At 41.2% G+C, this 13,131-nt stretch overlaps 1 protein-coding gene across 1 annotated transcript; it reads right to left on the bottom strand.

The window, feature by feature from the left end:
• Positions 1-434: 434 nt before the first annotated feature.
• Positions 435-12,603, bottom strand: VCPIP1 (valosin containing protein interacting protein 1; the record flags this gene model as incomplete). Its single annotated transcript, XM_082014842.1, has 3 exons — positions 435-1,306; positions 4,292-4,378; positions 9,897-12,603. The coding sequence occupies 3 exons, from the start codon at positions 12,601-12,603 to the stop codon at positions 435-437; spliced, it is 3,666 nt and encodes a 1,221-aa protein (XP_081870968.1).
• Positions 12,604-13,131: the final 528 nt, after the last annotated feature.

Here is a 13,131-nt window from a genome sequence, read left to right as displayed (position 1 = left end):
CATGTTTATAGTGTATTTTTGAGTGGAATTAAGTATGTGGGACAGGATTAACTTTGTCACATTTCTAGTTTTGCCTGTTCTATCCTTTCCAGTAACCTTAAACTAGCATGGTAAGAACCTTGCATGGGCTTAAGTTTTAAGACTTTTAAGGAATTAAAAATTACAAAGAATTTTCAAGAACCCACATTTACAGCAGATATTCATCTCAGTGCATTTCCTAATAACTAATTTACAGGTAACAGAGCCAGCCTGGGCAGCAGTATGGTAATATTGAAAGCTATTGCCAATCACACACTTGTTTATCATGCACTGAATAAGATGATATAATCTTTGACATACATACAAGATTTAATAACTAATCACTTTGTGTGGCCCAGCCAATAAACATTACATTTGAACAGTAATTTCTTCTACCCTTATTAGATTTTAACCTATCAAGAGTGATCCATTGGCTCAGTTGCATTAGCAATTCCTGCATCTTGACTATCCATCTCCTCAAGCTCCTCAACAGAATTTCCCTTTTGTGCTTTAGACCTTGCAGGGAATGTTGTTCCCACAGAATTCACCATGTTACCATCAGTTGATTCAGCATTCAAGTGTTCAGTACCACCTGGTGCAGAAAACGATTCGGGTAAGCCAACCTGAGAGCTCCCAGTTTTAGCAGTTGAACTCACTGCCTCTACTTTTCTTTGAGATAGATCAACTGATGCTGACTGCTCTGTATTCTGATCCCGCAAATGTCTATCCATTGAAGCCTGAATAGAAGAGACCATTTCCTGCAACTTTTTTCTCTGTGCCTCAATCAAAGTAGGGTCAAGCTGCCTGCTGTCTCTCATTGTCACAACTCCCGGAGCAATTCGGATAAGCTCACTATTACCAGAAGCAGCTGTGAATACAGAAGGCTCAAGTTTAGCAGAAGGACTGAAGTCTGTTTCTGTGCTATGCTTTCTTAAAAGTGGTGTTTCCCTGGCTCTTTGATCATGTTGTTGACTACTAGATGCAGTTCCTAGGGAATGGCCCTTTCCCTGAAATGCAGTTATGTTATGTAGTTGTTCAGATTTCTTTTTCACTACTCCACCACTACCCAGCTTCAGCATTCCGTGCGACGGACTTGCTTCTCTGCTTCTTGAAGTAGCTTCTGCTCGCACTTGACTTAAGGCCTCTTTAACCAACTCTTCAACATCAGGACCAATAGGAAAGTGTCCAGCAGCATCCACACAGAGCTCTAACCTGTCTTCTGCTGCATTGTACACAAAATTTTTACCAGGCAGATGTGGAAAAGTACAGTGCTTGCCATCAGCCAAACCTATAAAGATAGAAAAAGTTATTCAAAGTGCTGAAATATTTTAAGGCATGCTCTGAATACACAGTAATTATTGTATTTAAACTTATTGCATCATGTATGTAAAAACAAACACACTGAAACTTCTTATTGTGGGAGAAAAAACAATTTAGGCTTGTATGCCACATGACAGCACTCACAGTATACCCCTAAGATGCTGCTGCCTTCTACGGTGATTCTAATGAAGAGATGGGACTGTAGTATTACTAGATAAAATAACCACCTTGCTGGGACTTGCAGTTCTAATACAACAGAAGTTAAAGAAATAGTATACACTTGCAGTAACACAGAGCAAGCCAAACCCTATCACCACCACCCCTGCCCCAAAACCACACAATAACAAACAAAACAAACCCAGATAACTGCCAAAGAGCACATTTCAAATCACTGACTATCTCGAGAAGTACTATTTAAGACCACTTCCATACTACTTAGAACTGTAGTAGGATTTCAGTGTGTAAAACTGCTATTTCAAATTTGCTATTTGTCGTCATCTGAGAGGACGCATTGCTAGATAAACAAAAGTGTTTCAAGCTTACTATGTTTAGTAGTCCTGAAGATTATAACTATTAACTTTTACAAAACAAACATGAGACATAATATTTTTGATCTGCTGTTTGTTTCATTGCCCCACTTATAATTTGACAGATTTGCTAAAACTGAGAGTTCACTAGACAAATTTAAGTTCTGAAGCTGCTCTGTGTCAAAAATGGGCAGGACAGGGCAACATTCGGTTTCCAGTTTATCATCGTAAAATACAAAATAACTCTTTCAACTCTGTTCCATACAGGTTGTGGTAAAAGCAGTAAGGTATCGCTTTAGTGACTATGGCTTTCTGTGTGTTAAAAGCTATCTGCAGATGAAAAATTGGCTGCAACAACTCTCTTCAGTTCTATTAGCTATTAGTGCCAAAAATAGGTAAATTAATGGGACTTTTCTTCACATTCTCTTACAATTCTTGAACAAAACCACCAGAAATTAAGCAGAAGGGAAGAAACAAAACAAGCAAATCCTACTTCTATGTTATCAAATACAATGCAGTCAAAACAAGTATTCTGGGCATCAATGAAAAAGGTCACTCAAATAATTTGAAAATGTTATTAAACTGTTTTTATACCGATGAACTAACTGAGCAGTCTCACTCATCATCCACAGCTTCTGATTCACACACTTTTACAGCTGCAGACAATCTACAGATGAGATTTTATTTAGTGAACTTCATACACATAGCTCCTTTCTTTACATATCCATGGGAACCAATAACGAACCAGCCAAAACACACACAGAACAAAAGTTAACCCCAAACACCTATCTGTCTGACTTAGCCTGAAGAACATATTTTAAACTACATAATTTACTAGCTCAACCTTCATTTGAAAGAGAGCTGTAACAGCTTCTATGATAGACCAAAATTGCCTCTGAAACTGCAATCCTGAAATTTCAATATGAGATCTCAAACAAGATATACTAAATCAAATTTCAGTTGATTAACAGTACCTACACTTGATAGAAAGATTTGTTCCAAATGTCTAGTATAATAGTTGCATTATTAACTAAAATATGTGAGGAGCTCAAGTGAAAAAAAAAAATTAGATTGTTGCACACTGTAATTGTTTAATCTGGAAAGTTAGTACTTCATAAAATGTTAAAATCATACAAGTATGTTAATGCTGAAATGGTAATTCTACCTACCAAGATACTGTAAAATAGCTGCACACACAGAAATGCCATAGTGGTCTAATACAGAACATCATTTCCCACAGCCTTCTTAAAAGTAATTTTTGCCAACTGACAGTGTAAGTCAGGCATTTTCTGTGAGTTTATGACCAGCTGGGTTAAAATCCCTTGGATTCATTTCAGGTTCTCAACTCTGGCTAGTCATTAATCAGCTCAAAATGCCCTTTCCACCAGGTACCGTTTAAACTAATTCACTTGCCACAAACAATACACCAGCCTTTACTGTACAAGCATAGTAAAAGAAAGAAAACTAAAAGGAAACAGATCTGCTGTAAGACAGTTGCATACTAACTCTATTACCCAGGCCAATAATTCCGTGACAGGTAGTGGGCCTTGAATATACCACATATTTTAATTACTGCAAACAGAATAGAAATTATGTGGTAAAATACAATCAAGATTAAGTTAAGGTTGATAAAACTTCCCAAGGGGGAACAAAAAAAAAAAAACCAAAACACACGAATCATTATCATAGATGGAACGGCAGGAGCTAAACTATGAATGCAAAGACTTCAATAAGACAGTAAACTTTAAATGAGAGAAAATAACTGAATAATACTTGCTTCTCTAAAGAAACAGATATTCTTTGTAGGTAGTATTTGTAAAGCCACCTACAAATCAAATATACTCTAACTACTTGCTTGGTTATTCTACACATAGTCCAAGATGCGGCATTTATGAACGCAGGAAGGGGATGGATAGCTTTGCTTTTGAACAACAATCTTACGAATATGAAAAACAAATTTAACCAACCATTTGAATTTAAAACATGCAGTACCCCTGTATAAAATACCTACTAAGAAACACACTAGAAAAACGAACTGCTTATGCAGTAAGTGTTTTAAAATAGAATAGGAATAGGTCCCATGATTTGCTGTTTGATCTTTCCAGGGTTGGGGCGGGGAGGGGGGCACAGGGCAGGAAATCAGTTGACTTATCGGTGTTGTTTGTACAATTCAAGAAGTTTAAATGGAGATGTATGGTTGTAGAGAAAATTTCAGAAGAGATTTAAGGCGAATGAACTAGTCTTACTCGGATTCCTTAGTCTTAGGCTCTCTGAGGGAGCATAAGGAGTTCTAAAATATTATGAAAAGGAAAATGTACCATGGTAATAAAATAACAATATATTTATGCTTACAAATGATTCAATACCAATTTACAATTGTAAAGATTTCAAAACAGAGGAATCAAGGAATAAAAACAAAAAAATACCTGTGGTTTTCTTCATTATGCTGTAGAATACTCCACCTTGCTGAAACAATTGAGGAAGCCCCTTTGCATAAGACCAAACATCTTCTCCTATAGAAATCAAACATAATCATTATAATTAAATAGTCATATTTTAACATTATAGACAATGGCTGAAAATGTAACTCCTTGAATTAAAAGCTGAATCCTCACTCTCTGCTATGCAATTAAGAATTTGGATTTTCATTGCAAATTTACAGAACAGGAGCCGAGGACATTGAGAAACTTTCAAGAAAACATAACACTGTCTGCAGTCAAATATCCTACATGTTCTAGCACAAAAATCACCAAATTTGATTTGATCCAAGCTACAGCTCTTGGTTCTTTGCCAGGCCCTACACCTAAGTCTTCATTCCCCTCCTACCCATGCTTTCAACACAAAACTAGAAAATTAGTAACACACTTCCAAAGTTCAAGCATATACCATTGCACATCAAAACCTCAGTTCTATATCCCTACACCTTTTCAAAAATCAGATCTCAAATTTCATGGCTGCCATACAGCAAACTTTATACTGTAGCCAAGATACAAACATCCACACAGGCAGCTGTATAGAAGCTGTGTCTGTACCTTGCTTTTCTTGAGTTAGAAACAAAATACCAACTGTGAGGCCCCAACAGTCCTGTGTAATTGGCATTTACCAAAGATGCTAAAAATGGCGTTGAAATGTGACAACTTTAAATGCCGCTGAGAGGAAAAAAAAAAAACTAGACTATGTAAGGAAATTAATAAGTACAGAAAAATGAGGCTACAATGACAGAATATCAGTGACCTAACAGCACCTGCTAACTCAGTTCAGAACTGCACTTTTACCTATACCTTTTTCCTCATTTTGCTAACCACTTACCTGCTTCAGAGAAGTAACGTGTGATGTAGCTGTCAAAGTAGTACAAACAAAAAGTACTGATAAATTCCATCCTCCTGATGCAGAAACAACTACTGCATGCATACATTTTCAGAAAAAAATGCTTTTTCCACTTCATATCAAACAGAGAACATACTAAGATACTTTAAATAGAAACTGCACCCTTCTTCAGGCATTAAAATCTCAATAACCATGTCTCAATTTTCTATTAAAATTGGAGAAAGTGAATCATCAACTAAAGTGAACTGGATGCACTTCCTAGTTGTAATAGCTGGAATGTGTGAGGCTGTAAAATATTACTCACCAATAATACTTTGCTTGCTGTTAAGAAGAAAAAGTAAAAAGTTATTTTTAATAGCTTCCACATACTGAATATAGGGCATATCTATAGAGTACATCTAAATCCCTCTTTGCATTCCTTTACTGCACATCCCACAGGGTAACTGTAGCTACTCTCGTATCCCACCTGCCTCAGGTGTGAAAATATTTCACCCTTGTGACAGTGGCATTATGTGTCATGTGATGCTTTGAAACCCTTCAAGCCACTCTCCAACTTTTGTTTCCCTTCCCTGACAGGCACAGGACTCCGTCCGTACTCTCCCCTGCTCCTCCGTCTCCCTACTGGAAGGATTCTGTCGCTCACCTCTCCAATTCAGGTGTTATTCAAGTCCCCATTCTCTCTAAAAAGGTAAAGTGCATCTTCTTAATGTTTTGTCTTTAGACATTTTAAAAGATGGAAGACTTCCATACTTTGATTAATTTTAAATGCATTACCTTGAACCATATATGCTCCGGTTCACTGCATTCATTTGCACATCAAGCTCACAGATTTGGCCTTCACTTCCTAGCAAGGACACTTAAGCAACAAGCCAACTACTCTTCTTTCTTATTTTCCATGATCTACTGAAGAAGGAGGTCTTGTCTTTTGACCTTATCCTAATAACTTCTGTCTACTGAGTTGCTAACAAACATTAAGCTCCTCTCCAGCTCTCACTGACTCCACTAAAAAAAAATAAAAATTAAAAGGAGCATTCTCTTCTTCTCCCCACTATTGCCACAGCTTTTGCTCTTCTTCATACAGCTGCATGGAGGGAGGTCAATCACTACTGATAACACTAATGGTTTTGTTATTTCAGAAGGGGTTCACTCCTACCCTGCATCCTTATGCTCATTTACATTTTGAAATGCACATCCCTATACACAATGGCTCCAGAGCATCACTCTTCATTTTCCCCAAAGTCCTTCTGATGGTTTAAATACTGCCCTCAGGAATCAAAACCACCACTGCACTGATAAGTAACAGCATACAGTTGTCAGTCTGCTGAAGCATGGGGAGGCCACAGCAAGCAGCCACACAGTGGCTGACTCCATACTAAGGACTCCTATACTCCTGCATCTAGCAATCCATTCTTATTCGAAGGGCTCCCTTCCCTTCCACAAGACAGCCACCAGGCTTTTAGAAGCCCAGTTTTACACATTAGTGGCGTTTTACACATTAGTGGCATTCTCCAAAGAAAGATTCCCTATTTGCTCTGGGCATGATTTTTCAAACCTTGCACAAGAGAAGCATCACTGTTTAGATAGCCTTTTATGCAACACTAACAAGGACTACATGACTACATGCAGAAAAGTATGAAGAGCAGGGCTCACAAAACAAAAGCATCGGCCACTGAAAGAAACACAAACTAACGATGCTGTTTTGATAGAGAACTCTGATTGGAACACCAAAAAAATGCACAGTTACAACTGGACTTTCCCAGATCAGAGAAACTAGTGTGTGTGATTCAACTAAATTACATTTGAGGTTTGCACATTTTTGTTGCTAGCTGGGTTTTACTCTTTGTTTTGGTTTTGTTTACCATGGCAGTAAGATGTTTACAGGTCACAAGTTAATTTGGGTGATCATTTAGGTAGATTAAAAACTCCCTCAAGACACTACATTTATCAAAGAGATTATGTTTTCCAAAATGTTCCCGCTCCAGTACATACTCCCTTAGACCAGACCTCAGCCCCACAACATTAAAGTATGGCAACAAATGAAGACTATCCTACCCACAAGCATGCCTCACAGTGTACGAGAAAGAGCAAAGAAAGAGCAGGTGCAGACTAACCTTCACCAGTGGAAGCCCAAGACCATCACTTCATACAGCAGAGAGGACACACAGAAGTACAAAACAAATCAAAAGCTCAGTTGATAAACATAGGTTACAGGGAACTACAGCTGGCTTAAAAACAAGCTGTTTAACTCCAAGCAAATCCTGGTATCAATTAATACATTTTATTTAAAACTGGCTATTTTGGTTTCTTGTGCACTGACGAATTCATCAACGCAAAACAAACCGATCAATACTTGGCTTGCATGTATCCAGGGTGCTTCTGCATGGGTGTAATTAAATCTGTTTAAAAATGTAATGTTTTAACCATGATAATGTAAAATTACAATTCGTTTAGTCATTTCCCTATCAAATTCTGTATTTTGAGCTGAACAGAAAAAAAAAGAGGAAAAAGTTTTACAAAAAAACATGCATAATATGTTAAGTGGTCCAGAAATTACAGCATCTAATTTCCCAGGGCTTATTTTTAAATTATATACAGAAAAATTACAGAACATGGTCTAAAATTTTAGTAAGTTAACTTGCTGAGGCCAGAAAAGAAAAATTCTAGTAACTGAAATACAAAAGAAGCATCAAGTCAGCCTATAGGAGACCTTGTATGAAAGAAAAGCTTTTAAGCATCCAGAATGAATAGTTATACATGTTTGAAGACACAATTTCACAGTGAGCTATTTCAACAGCATGTCCCCTCTACGCATTCTAATCTGACTGTATTAGATGAATGTTTTTAGCAGAACAAAGCATCTAATGCAAGAGCATGCAGGCTAAGCTCTCAGAACTTTGCAGCACTGTTTTTTAGAGGTACAGAAATGTCACTGAGAAACACTGAGGCTTCTTGTCCCAAAAAGGCAGAATGTACCACCCTGAGGAACTGCCACCCCAACACTTAAGAAAGTGCAAGGACTTAGGAAGTTCCTTAGAGTTTATTTCTCCATTAAAAAAAAAAAAAAAAAAAAAATCACAATTGTAAATAGTCAACCGTTCAGATTTTTTCCACAACTATCTTTAAAGGAAAATGAAGCCCTGACGAGAAAAATGATTATATAAAACCAGCATTTTATTCAGTAGCTGCATGAGCTGTTACAACTAGTTGGTTTATCATTTGCTGCCACTTTTACTTCTATTAGTAATGCAAAATGGATGCAGTCAGAGAAGGGTGAGGTAAATTCTATTCTAACCTGTGCTTCAAAAGCAGAATCTAACAGCAGAGAGAGTAAAACACAAAAATTGATTCTTGAATACAAGATCAGCTCACAGTTTATGGATAAGTACCTGTAAAAAAATTACACACCTTAATGCTGAAGTAACTGAGATACAAAAAACTTTGATATGCTTTAAAAGTAAGCCAGTAATTACACTTTCAGCAGTATTTCCTGAAAACAGGAAAGCACTCTTTTAAGCTTCATCTCAAAATTAAGACAGCTTTTAAACCTAACCTTTTCCTGCACTTTGGAACTGCGGTGTAAATATCAGTGTGACGAGGTGGCTAGTGATTCAGCACACTATCTTGCAAGAGACACGGGAGTAAACAATCAGGCTTAGAAATGAATCAAAGTTCTGCTTGATGAACTTCTGACATACCACTCTCCGATTATGTAATTGTTTCGTTTCTAAAACATCACATGCTTTAGCCACACCAAATCCCTCCAGCAAAAGAGAAGGCTCCCACAAAAAAAACCAAACCTGTAAACATTGCTATTCAACTGGTTCACAGAGCTAAATGTATGATAATTACTATTCTACTTCCTGCCAGTAAGCAGCAAGAATTGTGAAACCTTATGAAGAAAGTACACAAATGAAGGTCCAAGTCTCCCGAGTCCAAATATGAAACTAAAAACCACAGGCACCTGAGAAAAGTCCTTTCATCTTGAATTATTCAGATTTACATGACTTACAATTTATAAGCATAGCTTTGCAACACTATGTCCACCTTGGGGATTCAAATCTGTGTTTACATTCTTCCAGTTTCTCCTCCGCTTACATTCCAAAATAACACTTTTCACAGCTCTTGAAAAACACCAGATCTTCATTTAAAATTAGCAGATTAGCTAAAGAGACAATGTTGTGTTGATTTGCTTAAACCAGCACAACTCCCTGTGGGGAGAAATGCTAGGACTTCATCCTACTACAAAGGTGAGAATTTGGTCCTCAAACTTACAATGAGCAAACACTCAAGTGTCCCCTTCTCACCTCTGCTCTGAATTTATTTCCTGAAACCTGAGGGCGATGTAGGAAAAAAGAGAGCATGTAGCTCACACACATACACATCAGATGTGCGTGCCTAATGAGAGACAAGAAAAACAGAGACAGACAGCAGAGGAAATGCAACAACTCCTAAACAACTATTTTTAAACGAGAACTTTATAACAAAGAAAGAACAAGTATCTCGTATATGCATTTTAAAAAGTCACAACACTCAAGAAACCACTAACAGTGTGTTAAATGTTCTTCTAATAGAGGAATTAAGGAACTAATCTTCTCCATGGTTACAGAAAAGAAAAAAAAAAAGATAGGTATGCAACTAAATTTGAAAAATGTTATCTTCTATTTAAAAATACAATTTTAAAGTATAACTTGAAGTCAGCCTTACCCATTAGTGTTGCTAGAAGACACAGGGAATACATCTCCTTATCGACTTGGTCTTGCAGTTCCTTTGATGAGATTTTACTAGTCACAGCAACGTCTTCATGCTTCACAGCATGGGCCGAGTGTGCTGAAGCAGACTGCCTGCCTTCCTCCTTACCTTTCAGGATTTCTATCGCAATTCTGTCACCATGCTGCAAAGGAACGGGATCGTTTTCCATGCCTTCTTTGGGAGGCAGAAGCTCTTTAGGAGGAAAGCCATAGCGAATACATTGCAAATATGGAGGAATATTAAATTCTCTTGCTATGCTTTCCTGTAGTTCCAAGAAGGTGGTAGTGCACTTCAGGGTAAGCATTGACTGCCTCCCATCATTTGTGGTTATTCGAATTTTCTTTTCTTTTGTAGATGTTGGAGAGTACGGGGTCTTTGTTGGTGTGGCAGGTGCAGATGATGGCCCCTCACGAACAGTCCCAGGAGCAGCAGTCCTAGGTTGCCCTTTATGTTCTTGTTTCAATTTTTCACTTTTCCGTTTCTGCATTACAGAAGCCTGATCTGCAATGTTCTGCTGAATAGTTCTTTCAGCTTTGCTCATATTCAACTCCTCCTTGTGCAAAGTTTTTGTCTTCTGTCCAGTCAAAATAATTTTGGTTGGAAGCTGTGACTCTAGCTCTTGTCCCTGCTGTACATCATCAGCTCTTTGGGCGTGAGCACCATCAATATTTACAGGGGTATAATCATCAGGGTTCTTTTTGGCAGTTTGATGCAATATTGTGTTGACAACTTTCTGAACGAGAATCTCACTACCAAATTCACCAGGGAAGTGCTTGGTCACAAGTTTCATGGCGACGTCGTACACATTGCTGTTCAGAGATGTGTCACTTTCATACTGGAACCAATAGACTGTCTCTCTCACCACTCTTCCGCCCCACTCTAGAGTAATAGGAAAAGCTTCAGGGAGATTATCATACTCTTTACCTTCCCAGTAGTGCTTGAATCCACAGCCACATTTACCACCTGTAGACCTAGTATTAGTTCTGTCTCCATCCAAATATGAAACAGATCCATCTTCTCTAACACGACGCACTAAGTTACCATGACACCAGTTACAAGCAGTCAAACTACTCAGGCTATAGTCTGGTACTAGCACATCCTTTGCGGGGTTGTAAGAACACACCAAACTGTTCAGGGGAAAACTGTAATTTTTGTCAGGCCTTAGTTGGCCGTGGGTACTTTTTGCCAGGTTATAGAGTTTCCCCCCAGGAGCCAGCCACTCTGGAGGAACATGATGCTCAGAAAGGGCCCCACAGATGAGGCACCTGTGAAGGCGGTTGTCCATCACTGCTTTTTTGGCAGCTGCAGTGACTTCTTCAGGCTGGACTCCTATTACACCGGTCCTTCTGTAGAAATACTGATGTACATCAGCTACAAGACTGGGATGGATACCGTGTTTACTCATGAAAACCTCCTCCATTGCAGCAACAAGCCTCATCAAGTACTTATCTTGCAAACTTCTGTCTCCTCCAATAACACAACCACCGTCCTCCTCTAACTTGATGTACTTTTTGATGAGGTCTTGAGGAACCCCCCAGGCTTTAGGAAGTAGCTTCCTAGGCAGTTTAGGTAAAGCAGCACCTTTTATTCCAACTAGAGGAATATAATGGTTACGTCCTGAGCTACTCCATGCAATACAGATCGGCTTGTTCAACATCCCATCTTTTCCCATGCATTTTTCTAGGGGTACCAGACCAGGGAGGAACGTCGCTGAATAATCTCCAGAGCTTCGCATTCCACTTAATGAGTCTAACAGGATGATAGGCCGGTGAAGCACATTGGCCAGACCAAAGATGTGAATATTCCTAAGGCCCATTGGCACACCTTCTGGAGGAACAAACAACGGGTCGCATTCGTTGATAATGTCCTCCCACTCTGCTGCATCAATAAAGTCATGGAAAAGCGCCTTGTAGTGACTCAGATTCTCCTCAAAATGCTTCTTTAGATTCTCTCTCAGAGCATGCCAGAAGAGCTCCCTGCCAACAAGTGCCCGTGAGACTGCGTGGACAAGGCAGTGGCCGTCTCCATCCACATGGACAGGAATGAGGCACTCCTGACTGTTGTTGGCCTTCTTGATGTCTTCCAGAGTGTCATGCAGGTAGATGAGGCTGCCAGAGCGATCCTTTCCATAACCGATGGTTTCAACATGCTCTGGCTCAATGAGGAAGGCGCGGTCACCCAAGAGGGAGCAGTCAAAGATATCTCCCTGGTTCATCTCCGTGAGGAGCTTGGCTTTGCCAGTTTGCTTATCCATACCATAGCGGGCCAGGATGGGGGCCAGGAGCTTGCAGTGGTAGTTGGAGAGGCCCATGACTTTGACGAGCTCGGTGTTCCTGCGGGGCGGGCCAGCACCACTGACACCCAGCAGCGCGTTTCGCAGCAGGTTGTGCAGCACCAGGTCGGGGTCCGTAACCTCCTCGACGGCCAGCAGCTGCCGCTGCTCGTGGCGTTGCCCGCAGTCGGTGCACTCGATGCTGCCGCTGCTCTGCGGCCCGTGGGCCGGGAAGAAGAGCCGCGCCTGGCATTTGGGGTCGGGGCAGGTGCCCGAGAAGATGCGCCGGTCCCGCTTCTTGGAGGCGGCAGGAGGCGGCGGCGGCGGCTGCTGCTGAGGAGACGGCGGCGGCGGCGGCGGCGGCTGTTGCTGCTGCTGAGGCTGGGACATCGCTCTGCTCTGGCCGGGCTTCACCCCCACCCGCGCTCCTCCGCCCTCACAGGCTCATCCCCTGCGCCCCGGCTAACAACCGGCGCCTGACAGATGCCGCCGCCGGCCGCCAACCGCCCATCCACCGAGCGCCCTCCCGCCGCCGCCGTCACCGCTCCTCGCCCCCACCCCCGCCTGCCCCCACCCCCCCCCCGCGGCAAACGCGGAAGCCGCCGGCGCCGCCGCTTACTGCCTCTTCGCTGCCTTGGCCGTTGCCCGCAACGCAACGGCCTCTCGCACTTCCACGCTAACGGCGCAGGCGCGGCCCCGCGGGGGCACTCGGGAATAGTAGTCTTCTCCGCCGCGAAAGCCCGGCGTGGGGAAGGGAGCGGGGGGCGCGCGAAGACTACAGGGACCGTGATGCCAGGCGGAAGAGGGAGGGCGGGGACGGGGCGAGCCGGGCCGGCTGCCCCGCCCCGCGGTGTTTCTGGGAAGTGTAGTCTTCTCCCGGGTGGGCCGCGGAGGAGGGGAGCCGAAAGGGACACACTT

This window comes from Phaethon aethereus, assembly GCF_964289735.1.
Source record: "Phaethon aethereus genome assembly, chromosome: 2".
Taxonomy (NCBI): domain Eukaryota; kingdom Metazoa; phylum Chordata; class Aves; order Phaethontiformes; family Phaethontidae; genus Phaethon; species Phaethon aethereus.
This window is presented reverse-complemented; position numbering and strand designations above follow the sequence as displayed.